This window comes from Ursus maritimus, unplaced genomic scaffold (genome assembly GCF_017311325.1).
Source record: "Ursus maritimus isolate PB19 unplaced genomic scaffold, ASM1731132v1 scaffold_3, whole genome shotgun sequence".
NCBI lineage: Eukaryota > Metazoa > Chordata > Mammalia > Carnivora > Ursidae > Ursus > Ursus maritimus.
The window spans coordinates 14,115,122-14,128,949 of NW_024425563.1; the positions used below are offsets into that span (position 1 = coordinate 14,115,122).

At 45.7% G+C, this 13,828-nt stretch overlaps 1 protein-coding gene across 1 annotated transcript in view; it reads right to left on the reverse strand.

The window, feature by feature from the left end:
- Positions 1–13,828, reverse strand: part of TBXAS1 (thromboxane A synthase 1) — a 151,229-nt gene that overhangs the window by 47,350 nt on the left and 90,051 nt on the right. Inside the window, exons 6-8 of the mRNA XM_040643944.1 lie at positions 5,490–5,578; positions 3,618–3,766; positions 1,827–1,957 (exon numbers count right to left, since the gene is read on the reverse strand). Coding sequence (XP_040499878.1) covers positions 1,827–1,957; positions 3,618–3,766; positions 5,490–5,578 — 369 coding nt within the window. The remainder of the gene's footprint in view (positions 1–1,826; positions 1,958–3,617; positions 3,767–5,489; positions 5,579–13,828) is intronic.

Sequence of the window (13,828 nt, forward strand, 5' to 3'; positions counted from 1 at the left end):
TGTCTTCACCTCCAGCGACAAAGGCCAGAGGAAAGGGCTGCTCTCTGGGGTCTGGGCGCTGGAGAAGCGCATTAGTGTAGATGGGTTTCTTTTATTTGCACTGCATCACGGGGGCTATTTGAACACTGCCCATTTAGGACTGAAACAGTGCTGCTTTATGGTTATATCCAAGAAAAATACGCACCCTGATAGATGTAGGTGTCTAATCCAGCCATCGGCTAGAGCTTAGAAAAATATTTACCTTTTAACATCTGTGCTGCATTTTCCACTGCGCAAACACACATCTGCTTGATGGAATGTCTACAGAGTTTAGATGGGTTTAAAGCAAGTTTTCTTAGTAACCATATAGCTCTGTCTTGACACGGCTAGTCCTGGATTTGTGGTTGGGAGGTTTTTCTCAGATCAACTCATTGTTTGAAACAAATAGCTCTCAGAGTTTATAAAAGGAAGAGCTCGAGGCAGTCCTAGTAATTGGATCTTTAATAAACCCCTCACCTCAGAGTAAGCCATTCCGCGCAACAGTTTTAGAATTTTCAGCCTGATTCCACAGCCTGTGGGTTTCAGGCTGGGGGAGGGACGGGTGTGTGTGTGTGTGACAAAACTGTCATCAGAAAGCCCATCAGAGCAATACTGAGGTTTGAAAATGTGGCTTTCCTCACCCCTCCTTCCCCGGGCTTCATCCTCATTCTGGAGACGCAGAAACCCAGATGAGAATATTCTGTCCTTTTAGGTGGCAGAGCCGGGCCAGGGATACCAGGGAGCTGATTCTTCCCACACCTCCAAGGGCATCAAGTGGAGTTCACAGTGGTGTGTGGGCCAAGGGGCCGTGAGCTTCTATACACCTTCCCCTGCCTTCTGGACTGGGACACCTTCACTTCCTAGTCTCCAGAGGGGAAGCCAGGCGGCACGAGGCTGCTGGTGGTGCGTCCAGCCACTCATTGACCACCTTCCCCCCCATCTCATTCTGGGCCCACGGTGCAGCAGCGGGACCTCACGGCATCCCCTGGTAATCCCTCCGAGCCAGTCTTTGAAGCAACTCTCTCAAAGCTCGCACAAGTCAATTCCAGAGAAGACATTTCAGCCCTGATTTTTCCTTTTGAAGCACCTTTCTTGACTGCAACGAGGCCCTTCAAGAACAGCATTATATATGCATGAGGGGATCCCACAGTGAAATTATTTTCCTAACGCTGAAAAAGTCCTATTTCTGTTCTTAGCCAAGTTCAAACAACAAATATTTCCTGGATTCCTACTATGCACCAAGCATGGTGCAAACCTGTAAGGAGGAAAGAAGTCTCCGGGTCTCAGATGACGCACGAAAGAGCCCTCAGCCCTGAATTTTGTAGCCACAGCCTCCACGCTGAAAACCAACGGGAGATTAATTGCCAGCTGCCCGGACTCGTCTCTACTGCTGAGGCTCTTCATGCTGTAAAAACTCCATCTTGCCGAGTTTCAGTAGAAAGACTGTGCCGATGAAAAGTCCATGCAGGCACATTTACCTAGAAAATTCTTTGGGACTCCTATTGCCGGTGCTTGAAATAGAGAGGCCATGAGTTTGGCGGGCACCCCTGTCAGAATGTGGACAGTTTGCTGTGGGCTTCTCTCCACTGTCCTTCCCCCACCTGTCCTCACCTTTCTCTTCTGTGTTCGCCCCTCCTCACCCCTTCTCCTTTCCTTCTAGTGCCCCGGAAACTCTAAGCGGTAGTCTGGTAAAGGCCAGCATGGTGTGGTGTGCGCGCGGGGCCGGGAGGCAAGAGACAGGGAAGAGAGAGTGGTGCCAAATTAGGCCCCATTCTGTTTCGACGCTGTGTCCTATTAAGATACCTTACCTCTTCTGCAGCTTGCTGGTCCCGCAAGGCAATCACATTCCTAATGAGTTTGTTAAAAAAGCCATTCAGTTCATCTCGGTTCTTATTGGGCAAAATCCGGGCCAGTGGGACCATTATGGATGGAAATGATACTTGAAAGAGAAAAACAAAAGCGACACTGAAAACGGGGCGGCAGTAACCTGGGGCTATCAGATGCCTGTTGCCAGGGAAGCAGACATTCCCCCCCCTCCCCCGCCTTGACTTAGAGTCACCGGAAGGCAGGGCTCCCCTCCGGGGTCCCCTCTTTACAGCAGGGCTCGTGCCTTATTCCACCTCCCGACTCCATCCCTTGCACGTTGTAAGCACTTGATACCTGTCTGTGCAGTTGAATCTGCACTTCCATCTGGCCCCCAGGAAGTCAGTCTCATACTTAGAAATGAGTTTTCCAGGTCCTAGATAGGAGGGCCCAAGGTCTTTGTATTCCATCAAGAAAGGACAGATGATGGGCCATGTTTCACATCTGAGCAAGTGGTGGAAGCTCATTTACTTTCTTAACTTTCTGGCCATTTGCATTTGTTAACTCATGGGGTAACTGTCCCCCGAGCTACCCCCTGAACGGTCCCTAAGAGCTGCTGTGGCTGCTGCTGGCTAGAATGCTGGCCCCTCGGGCACCTCCCTTGCTGTGCCAGGCGCACCACCTGTGCCCTTGCTGCCACGGCCTTGCTGCAGGGCTCCCCAGGGCCAGGGACACTTCTCCCCTTGTGGAGGGGGCCGAGGCCAAGGGGCTGCATTGCTGCAGGGTGGCTCAGGTCAGCTCAGCTTCCCAGCATGGACGGTGGGCCCACAGTGCACAGGCACTGCGTGGGAGCCTGGATGGGGAGGGTAGCTCTGGACCCTCGGAGCTCTCAGAACACGCCGCCCATTTTCAAGAGCCAGAGCCTGAACCACTGTGGCACAGCAGGGAGGTGGGCTCAATGTGGCCAAGAGGGGAGGGGTCGCAGTGACGGGACAGTGGAGCTGCCCCCCGCAGGGCGTGTCCATGTCCGTGGTCTGTGGCAAGTGGCGCTGACTCAGGGGAGTGGCTCCCGGGGGATGGCTGGGGTGAAGGGCAAAAGGGAGGCTGCTTTGAGCCCCCTGGTGACCTCTCGTACAATTTCAGAGCACAGCTGATGGAGGTGCCGGGGAATTCCACGGAAATGGACTCAGAAATGGGAACGAAACTGACCAAGGAATGAATACAATTTAGCAGCCCGGCGGAAAGGTTAGAAGTTAGGGCAATAATCAATAACAGCAATAGCAACACTTCAGTACTTCCATAAAAGCAAGAAGATGGCGGAATTGGCCAGAGGGCAAAACTCACTTCTGAAATAAAAATAAAATAAATCGACCCGTCCCCACAGCATTAGGTAACCTGCCAGTCACCCTTCACGTATGATTTCTAGTTTACTGTGGGCCGGGCTTCCAGCGAAGACTTCTGAAGAGGATATTTTGCCGGAGGGGAGAAATACATCATAGAAAATGAAAGACTTTGGGCTCCCTTCTTGGCTCTGCCTTTCTAAGCTTCAGTGTTCTCATCTGTGAAATGGGGATGAGAACACTTCTCTGACTGGGGAAGTGTGAGCCAAGTGCCCTAGAGAGGCCAGCGCCACCCGCCTGGCTAATGAGTGACCCTGTTGGTGACGAGAGGAGCCTGGGTGGTTCCAGGAGCATCAGCCTCTGTGGGGACCCCTCGAGTGCCCCCTCCTTGTGGTTGGGGGCTGAGCCAGCTCACTGGACACCGGTCTTACCGCCCTGGGCAGGAGCTGTACTTACAGATTAAAACCAGGACAGGCCGGGGGACGGAGTATGTGAAGAAACGCCTGCAGTGCGTCACAAAGGGGTCCTCGGGGGCCCTTCGGGAGTCCACCTGGGTGCCAAAGGCGACACTGGCAACCACATCCGTGGTGTAGCAGCTGTAGCACCTGCAGGAGAGAGACCGTTGGGGTTTGGAAAGGACTCTGCCATTGGCCTAGCCACTGGGCACAGTTCTAAAGACACACAGTTCCATCGTCTACCGGCTGGAAAGAGAAGCTTTCTGCAGAGCTGAAGTGAGGGGCGGGAGAGGAGCCCCTGCGATGGGATCCTTTGAGCATGGCAATAGAATTCGGCGGGGGGGATACAAAAACATATCGGATAGCTGATGCAAAAGACTGGGGAGGGAAGGAGAGCATTACTTCCTCAACTGTCAGGCTTCGGGGAGCCTGAATCAACCAGCCACAGTCCAATTCCAAGAAATATGCTCTAAATTTTCCTCTCCGTGGAGGAGGGCAACAGTTTACCCAAAGCCCGTGCATATCGCCCCAAAGCCGTGCAGAGTCCATCCAAAGTCAGGATCGAGTGGTTAATTGATACAGAGCAGGTTGGGATTGATGAATTGACCATCTGGTTGTCTAGTTTTATTAGCTTTGTCCCCCTCTTCCTCCTAATGATGTTACAGCTTTTCTAAGAGTAACAAACCAAAAAGGGCGCTTCACACTCAAATAAATACAAGACAAACTTTGGGACCAGCTTCATGAACATATGTATATTATTACAGAAAACACACGTTGCACTTTAGAAACAAACAGAAGGAAAAGTGTCTGGCAATAGCTCCAGAAGAATTAACCTCTTAGGCTCTAGGAAACCTGCCCTCAAGGGGACGTTTTAAACCAGAACGATGCTTTTTTGGTATCTTGCAGGAGCAGTCAGTGAAGTTATTTCTAAAAAAGGCTACCAACGGGGTATGCATATCCTTTTATAATGAAAAGTTCGTACTTTTATGGCTGGACGGGGAGCACACACGGAGTTCCTTTTCTTCAAGGTTCTATCACCGACAGCTTATCATTAAGGGATAAAGGACATCTCCACATGACTTCTTCTATTTGGACCGCTTTATTGAAAACATTCCTACAATTGATGACACGTGTCCCCGCTGTAGCGAAAACAGTTTGCCTCTGATCCTAGTGGCCCAAGAGTTAAGGGTTTTAGGTTATTTACTTTGCTTTCATAGTTGTTTTTAGCCAACTCACACAGCTCATGACCAGAGAGAAGAGTGTGTGAGAGAATTTTGTAAACACCATGGCAGAATTTGAACGCTGGTGATGGTTATGTTATTACATTATTAGCAATGATAATAAGAACGAGTCAGCTGCTGGCTGACCTGCCTCTCTCGCCCTACTCCTCCTGTGCTGTCAGCCATAACTTAGCCCAGGACGACTGGAGGGGGAAGCCAGATAATCAGTCATTTACATTTGGTGTCCACCGCCAAGCCATGGCTTCTAGGCGGAGCTGCACCCACAATTCTTCTTGCAGTAAAAATACATGGGCTTTCCCCACCTTCACACACCCCCCCCACCAGAACTCTGTCCTCTCTGCCCCCTCCTGCATCTGCAGAGGTCAGAGGGCATGTCCACCCACACACCACTGCCCACTCAAGGCTTCCCTCAACACACCACACCTACCCTGGGCTTTGTTCACATTCTCTTTACAATTTATGTGGGTTTCATTTCTTCTTATTATTCAGCCCACCCATGCTTTTTATGAGCTTCTAGCATTTCCATAGTTTGCTGGTCCCGAGGTAATTGTCCAGCAATTATGTACGGTTACAAGAAGCACAATTCAAAAGCGCGATCTCTCATCTGTCATGTATCCATGTAGCACCCTTACCTCTGGATGTCGAAAGCGTCCCCGGATTCCGCACAGCGTTTTAAGTGAGCAAGGAGCAGATCACAGGCTTGGCTGATTAGGGGAGTCATCTGATAGCAGATAACAAAGGGGTAATTAGGACACCATGCAGGGAGCACACCTAAATTAGCTGCAGATAAAGAGGTTCTGTGTGGCGCTTCCTGGGAAAACAGACATTGTTTTCAAGGTAACTTTCATGACGCTAAGACTCCTGAGGAGGGTCTGAAATTCACAAATATCGTAAAATAGCTGTAAACGTCTATTTTAGCTTAAGCAATCTGTCCTTTTGGAAGCAAAAAGTAGAAAGGATTTAGAGTAAATACTGTGAAATAATTACAAAAATGATCATTAAGTGCTTAGACAGAAATGAGAATCAGTGCTCGGTTTCATGACATTTGGTTAGCATTAGAGAGTCAACAGACCACAATCCATATGTACTCTCTCTGGAATTAGCCCAAATCCATGTTTGCTTGGTTCCAATTACACTTTAGGTCTTCTGCTAGAATATAGAATCGTAGTCTCCAAAGGAACATGAGGTCGTCCATTTCAACTTTTTACTCAATACGAAAATCACTTTTAGAGCTTTTCTGATGGATGGCTATTCATTTCTGCCTCAGCTGCTTAAACCTTTGAATACATATGTGTAAGGGAACCCTTGACATCAAGAGACCTTCCATGCCCATCCAGGAAAATTGCTGAATTTCTTTTTTTTTTTAAATATTAAAATACTTCATTATGGAAAATGTCTTGCATATGCACACACAGAGAGAATGGTATCTTGAACATTCGTGTAATTATTGTCTAGCTTCAACAAGTTTGGATCTCATTTTGGGCTGCTGCCACTTTGACCCCAGAGGCTGGCTCAGGTGGGTGGGGTTCTTTGCGGAGCCTGATGGCTGCCCACGTGATCTTATATTTTTCTCCTGCATGTTTGCAAAGCCGAGTCGGAAATGTCGAGGGGAATCCTTCTAACCAGTGCCCATTCTAGAATAACACCATCACTAAAGCAACATGCCATAACACATTGCTCTGAGCATTTCTTATGGAAAACATTTTTGAAATGTTAAATATGTTCAGATTTTACAATTTTGACACTAGAATGTAACTTCCTGAGGGCAGGGAGGATTTTTGTCTTTTTGTCTCTTTGTCTTTTTGTTCATTTTTATGTCCCCGGAACCCAGAATAATGCCTACTATCACATAGTTATTATTTGTTGAATGAGGGAATGAATTTGAATGATTACTTAAGACCCAGACTTTGCCCTTAAAGTCTTGAGGCTTTAGGGAAAGTTGTAGAATGTTAATCTACTTGTTAGAAGGCGTGTTGTACTGAGCCAAAATCTGGCCCTTCCCACAGCCTCTCACTGGTTTCAGTTGACTTCTTCCACGTGGTGGTGCTTCAGATACTCAGCAAGTGCAGCTCCTCATCTCCTAAACATTGTCCCCCATCCCTTCAACCGCTCCTCGTGCACCACGGTCTGCGCACACTTCTCCATTCTTATCACGCACTCTCTCATCAGTCTTACTCTTGAAAGGCAGCTCCATAAATGGAACACAGTATTTCAGGTAAGATCCCATACATCGTAAATCAATCACTTCCTTGCATGCCAGTCACAAACCCAGGTGTATGTGGATTTTTTTGAGAAGACACGTAGGACAGGCAAATACAGAGGTTCAGGTCAACAGAAGCTACAAGGCCTCTTTCCATGAATCATCACCACATGCAATTGAGTTTTTGACCCTTCAGACTCCATTCATTAGAAAAGCTTTATATTTGTTACATTTATTGCTGTAAAAAGTCCCGCCGTGTGTTCTGAGTAGAACAATCAACTCCCCTAAAACATTCAGGTGATTGGAGAAGCCTGGCACAGTGGGACAGCCTGGATGGCTGTTGGCCAGATGTTGGAGGGACACATGGCTTTGTTGCACCCTTCGATCCTGTAGGTCTGCAAGCCACCCCGTGTGTTCTGGAGTCTAAGGATAGAACTGTGACACCAGGGGCCCGACTGTTTGCTGTGGGAGCCCTCTCTGGAGGAGATGGTCCTAAGCAGAAGGACACTCCTGGTGAGTAGGAGTGAGCTGTAGGCTAAGCTCAGGGCTGTGTGGGTTCCCAGCGCGGGGACAGTGGCCTGGGCAGCACCATGTGCAGGTCAAGGAGCAGACGTTCAGAGCAGAATACAACCACACACTCAGTGGAGAGATGGCAGAGCATCTGAGATTCTCCCTTGTTGCCAAGACTCCTGGAAGAAGTATCTGGAAACTTCTGAGAAAAAGGACTTTCTGCTCATCCAGCTTCAAGGGCTCAGAGCACTAGAGTGCTTGTACTCAGTGTAGGTAGGCCACGGGGTGTACTCACGCTTTCAAATCTCATCTCCTGTAACATGCGCTATTCCTTCTTGTCCCATCTGAGATTTGCTAAGTGTCCCTTCTAAGCCTTCGTTCGGTTTGTCAGTGTGTATCCAGGGGCAAACTCAGAGCCCGCGGCCCTCCACTAGCCTGCTACTTTAGGCAGCTACAGAATAGGTCAATCATCACTGTTCCTGGTTCTCCAGCCAGCTGTGTGTGAACCTAAGTAAGTCTTCAGCCAGGCAGCGACTGATCGATAAATTGGCTGGGGAAGTTTGTCAAATGATTTGCCAAAATAGAAGTGGAATCTACCTCGTATGCCTATCCTGAAGTCCACTCAAAACAGGCATGAGAATGGCCATCCTGGGTTATGCTTGGTAACTCTGGGTGGACTCTTCATGACAACTGCATTCTTTTCTAAATGTTCACCCACTGTCAATTTAATCATCCATCAGTGCAAAAGTGTGTGTAAATGGGTCATTTTTAATGGCCTCTGGGCATCACCCTCAAAAAATCTTAGACTACCTTCATGTTTGGAGAACTCTTCTATCTCATCCACATTTCTGTGACTGCCTTCACTGGCCATATTCTTCCATTATTTTAATAAACTTAGTGGTACAAGTGAACTCTATTTTAATAAAATCCCATATACCGGAATTTCTCTTAGATTTATCTCAGAAGAATAAGAACATGGTAAAAAAAGAAAAATACTGTTCGAAAGGAAGTCTTTTTAGATATCAAGCTGACATCTCCCTTAATGTAACAAAAATGCTATGCAACATAAAATTGGATTTACACTCAACTCTTCAGAACCATGCCTTGTGCGTAAAGAGAGGTCCACCTGTACTGAATCCAGTCGTATGCTGGATAGTGCAAAAGGGGGCTGGACCCACCGCCCACCATCGTTTCCTCTGCGTGCTTGTAACTAGAATGCTGTGGCTGACTGGCATGATTGTAATTTTCTACCATGCTCTGCCTGCTGTCTGTTGCACTGAATGGATAATGACATTTTTATTTGGGTTAATGTAATATGAGATGGGGCATGTAATATGAAAAATGTTTTAAGAAGCAATGCAGAGAAAATATTATAAGACTGTGGAGCATGATCTGTATGTTGGCCAATAGGCATCGTTTCAGGCGTTCTTCCTTGCATTATACGCAAGTAGTTATGGAATATTCCCTCTCACACGAGTTGCATACAAAGAAAAGCTCTCTCTGACGGGCTTGCAATCATCTTTATACAATCCACAAGCCCAGCAGTTATTCCCCTAGATTTGCAGACAAGCAGGCATAGGTGGCTTGTGCAAACACACACACACACACACACACACACACACACACACACACACACAATGCTATCGTCAGATCTTAATAAAAGATTCTCATTTGATTGTTACGTTTCATCTTTGTAGGATAATGAGAAATTTTTATTTTTGTTTTTTCCCACGTTTTTCATAATGCACGGACATGATACTTATCATCAGATAAAATATTAGCATTATTAGGTTTTAAAAGAATGATTTCTTCTTGGGGATGACAGTCTAGCAGCCACGCCCAGGGAAAAAAGGTTCCCATTTTGCTTCTCTCACCTCTCACATTGGTTGGCTGTATTCTACATGATGCTGTGCGTACGGCTGGTCAGCCATTTGGAAACTAGCAGTCACCATCAAGGGTAAAGTACCACCCTCAGCCTGGGAAAGAAATTCTTCAAGGAAGGAAGTCCTTGCTCACTTGGAGTTGACTGTATTATTAAATCACCCAGTTTAAAAAAATGGGTTGTTGGGTTTTTTTTTGACAGATGGTGTCTGAGGAATTCTAAGTCAAGGTATAGACAGAGGGCAATGGAGTTAATTTAACAAGGTGGAGAGAGCTTTCTGAGTGGTCAAAAGAGACAACTCATGGTATAATGACAAAGAAGGGCTAAGAAATTCTCCTGCTCATAGGCTTTCTTCTCTCCTTTTAGGTGATTCCCAGAATTTTTTCAGTGGTGTTTCCTTCTCTGAGGCTAAGATGCTAACCTTGTTTAAATACACTTGACCCTGGGAGAGCAAATTCTCAAAGCCACTGTTATTAGATTTCCTTTCCTTGGTACTTTTTAGTTGTGTGACCTTGGGTGAATTGCTCAACCTCAGTGAGTCTATTTCTTCATTTGCAAAATGGGATAATAAGACCTTCTTTGAAGAGTTGTGACAGCGATTAAAAATATGTAAAAGTCTTGGCACTAGAAAGCATGCCAGTTGTCCTCTGGGGGACCCCCCACGCTCCCAGACTGTTTGGATGCCTGGCACCATTTTCTTTCCTCTTATTCCTTACAGACAAGACCATTGGATCCGCCTGTTCTTGCCTCACCATGTTATCACTAGTTCCTTGTCTCTCTCCCTTCATCTTTATCTCCCCATCGACTACTCTAATTCAGGCTTTGCCACCTGTCACCTGGAATATGGCTGTCATCCTGCTTCTTGAGAACAAAGAAGCGTAAGCATCTTTGTAGTCTCAGCACTTTGTATAGTGCCGGACATATAGGTGGAGTAAAAAACAATTTTCAAAGAGCTTCTTAGCCCTCTTTCTTTTCACTTTTCAATCCATTCTGTCCTCAGTCACCAGACTGGTCTAATGAAAATACTTGTTGTCTGTATATCCCCATTGACTGAAGGACATAGCACAAGCTTGTCATCCTAGTTTCCAAAGCCCACTAAGAATTGAATCCTGCCAATAACCATGTGAGTAAGCTTAGCAGATCTTCCCCCAGTCAAGCCTGCAGGTGAGATCACAGCCCAGGCTGACAGCTTTGCCACTACATGCAGACACCCTGAAACAGAGGTGCCTGGTGAAGCCATGCCAGATTCCTGACCCACAGAAACCATGAGCTAAAAAAATTTTGTTTTAAGCTGCTAAGTTTTAGGGTAATTTGTTACACCGCAATAGGTAACTAATACACTTTCAATGTCACCCTCTTGTGGCAACTCTTGTATGTTGGCATGTGTTGTTGAAGTTTTCAGTATTTGTTCTATCAGGAATGAGCTCAGTGCAACACATTCAGTTGCATCTCTAGAAATATCTATGCGATGACAGATTGACTGAATGTTCCTTGAGGGCCTTGACATAGAAGGAACATTAATTGATCGAAGAACTCTTCCTTTCTGAGCATGAATGCAGTGCAGTTTGCCGGGAGCTGGCTCTGTATGAAAGACCTGGTGCCCATGCTCATTCTACCTCTTACTTTGGGCAAGTCATTTGAGTCTCTGAACTGGGGTCCTCACCCCCAAACTAGGGGCTAATTGAGGTGCACTACAAAGTCCCTTTCCGTGGATATTCTCGGATCTGAATGAAGTCACTAAGCATCAGATTGAGACAAGTACTTAGGGACCATGGAAAGACCAGACAACTTCCTAGTTAGGCACAGTGAAGGGTTGGACCCATGAGCTTCCTACTTGCTCCAATACATCCCATCTGTAAGGAAGTCCTTTTGTATCTCTTTGATGCATTGACTTCAGAATTACACAAAGACCTAAATCTGGTTATTTTTATGTTTCAATAATTTAGTAAAAGTGAGAATTAGAAATTCAGATTATCTGACTCCTGGCTTGTTGATTTGCCTCCAAAATCAGAATCCACATTCCTTTGTTCCTCAGTCAATTTACTTCTAGGTTATAATTGCACTTAAAGCAGCTCTGATGCCATGAACTTGGAAAACAAACAAACAAACACCATTAAACCTTTGGCACCCACTGGAACTTTGGAGAACAGAGTCAGCCCAAAGGCTGGAGAAGACATTTCCTGAGCAGGGAGAGGGAAAGAGAGGGTTTCTTCTGCATTATCACATACTTCTAAATTGAGAGGACCCCTGCACTTCAGTGGTGTGTAGGCAGGGTGACTCATTGGTCTACATATGAAGAGGGATTCAGAAAAGAGCCTGAGCAGAGGACCCCACCCTGAGATTGAAATATGGCCCCTGGGAGCCTCCCCCCCCCCGGGGGGGGCATGGAAAGTGGAGACTCCAGAGGGTGACTTGCAGCTGTCCTTGTCTTCTTCTTCTTCTTCTTTTTTTTTTTTTACTGTTTTATTCCAATGTTTAACTTGGGATACAACATGGTATATTTATCTTACATGTTATTTTTTAATCTGCTATGTCTTATTGTATTTTTTAAATGTTTTTCTATTATGTTAGTCACCGTACAGTACATCCCTGGTTTCTGATGTAAAGTTAGATGATTCATTAGTTGCGTATAACACCCAGTGCACCATGCAATATGTGCCCTCCTTACTACCCATCACCAGTCTATCCCATTCCCCCACCCCCTCCCCTCTGATGCCCTCAGTTTGTTTCTCAGAGTCCATAGTCTCTCATGCTTCATTCCCCCTTCTGATTACCCCCCCTTTCTTTATCCCTTTCTTCCCCTACCGATCTTCCTAGTTCTTATGTTCCATAGATGAGAGAAATCATATGATAATTGTCTTTATCTGCTTGACTTATTTCACTTAGCATTATCTCCTCCAGTGCCGTCCATGTTGCAGCAAATGTTGAGAACTAATTCTTTCTGATAGCTGAGTAATATTCCATTGTATATATGGACCACAACTTCCTAATCCAGTCATCTGTTGAAGGGCATCTCGGTTCCTTCCACGATTTAGCTATTGTGGACAATGCTGCTATGAACATTGGGGTGCATATGGCCCTTCTCTTCACTACGTCTGTATCTTTGGGGTAAATACCCAGTAGCGTTATGGCTGGGTCATAGGGTAGCTCAATTTTTAACTTTTTAAGGGACCTCCACACTGTTTTCCAGAGTGGCTGACCTTGCATTCCCACCAACAATGTAGGAGGGATCCCCTTTCTCCACACTCTCTCAGCAATTGTTGTTTCCTGCCTTGTCAATTTTTGCCATTCTAACTGGCGTAAGGTGGTATCTTAGTGTGGTTTTGATTTGAATTTCCCTGATGGCTAATGATTTTGAACATTTTTTCATGTGTCTGTTAGCCATTTGTATGTCATTATTGGAAAAGTGTCTGTTCATATCTTCTGCCCATTTTATGATTTATTTGTTTCTCGCGTATTGAGTTTGAGAAGTTCTTTGTAGATCTTGGATACCAGTCTTTTATCTGTAGCATCATTTGCAAATATATTCTCCCATTCCGTGGGCTGCCTCTTAATTTTTTTGACTGTTTCCTTGGCTATGCAGAAGCTTTTTATCTTGATGAAGTCCCACAAGTACATTTTATCTTTTGTTCTCTTGCCTTTGAGATGTGTCATTAAAAAGGTTGCTTTGGCCGATGTCGTAGAGGTTGCTGCCTATGTTCTCCTCTAGGATTTTGATGGGTTCCTGTCTCACGTCGAGGTCTTTCGTCCATTTGGAGTTTATCTTTGTGTATGTGTGAGAGAGTGGTCAAGTTTCATTCTTTTGCGTGTAGCTGTCCAATTTTCCCAGCACCATTTATTGAAGAAACTGTCTTTTTTCCACCGGATGTTTTTCCCTGCTTTATCAAAGATTAGTTGCCCAAAGAGCCGAGGGTCCATTTCTGGGTTCTCTATTCTGTTCCATTGGTCTATGTGTCTGTTTTTGTGCCAGTACCATGCTGTCTTTGTGATCACAGCTTTGTAGTACAGCTCGAAATCCAGCATTGTGATGCCCCCAGCTTTGTTTTTCCCTTTTAACAATTCCTTGGTGATTCAGGGCCTTTTCTGGTTCCACACAAATTTATGGACTACTTGTTCCAGTTCTTTGAAAAATGTCATCAGTATTTTGATCGGGATGGCATTGAAAGTGTAGATTGCTCTGGGTAGCATGGACATTTTAACTATGTTAATTCTTCCGATCCATGAGCATGGAATATTTTTCCATCTTTTTGTGTCTCCCTCAATGTCTTTCAAGAGTGATTTATAGTTTCTAGAATATAGGTCCTTTACGTCTCTGGTTAAGTTAATTCCAAGGTAACGTATGGTTTTTGGTGCAATTATAAATGGGATGGATTCCCTAA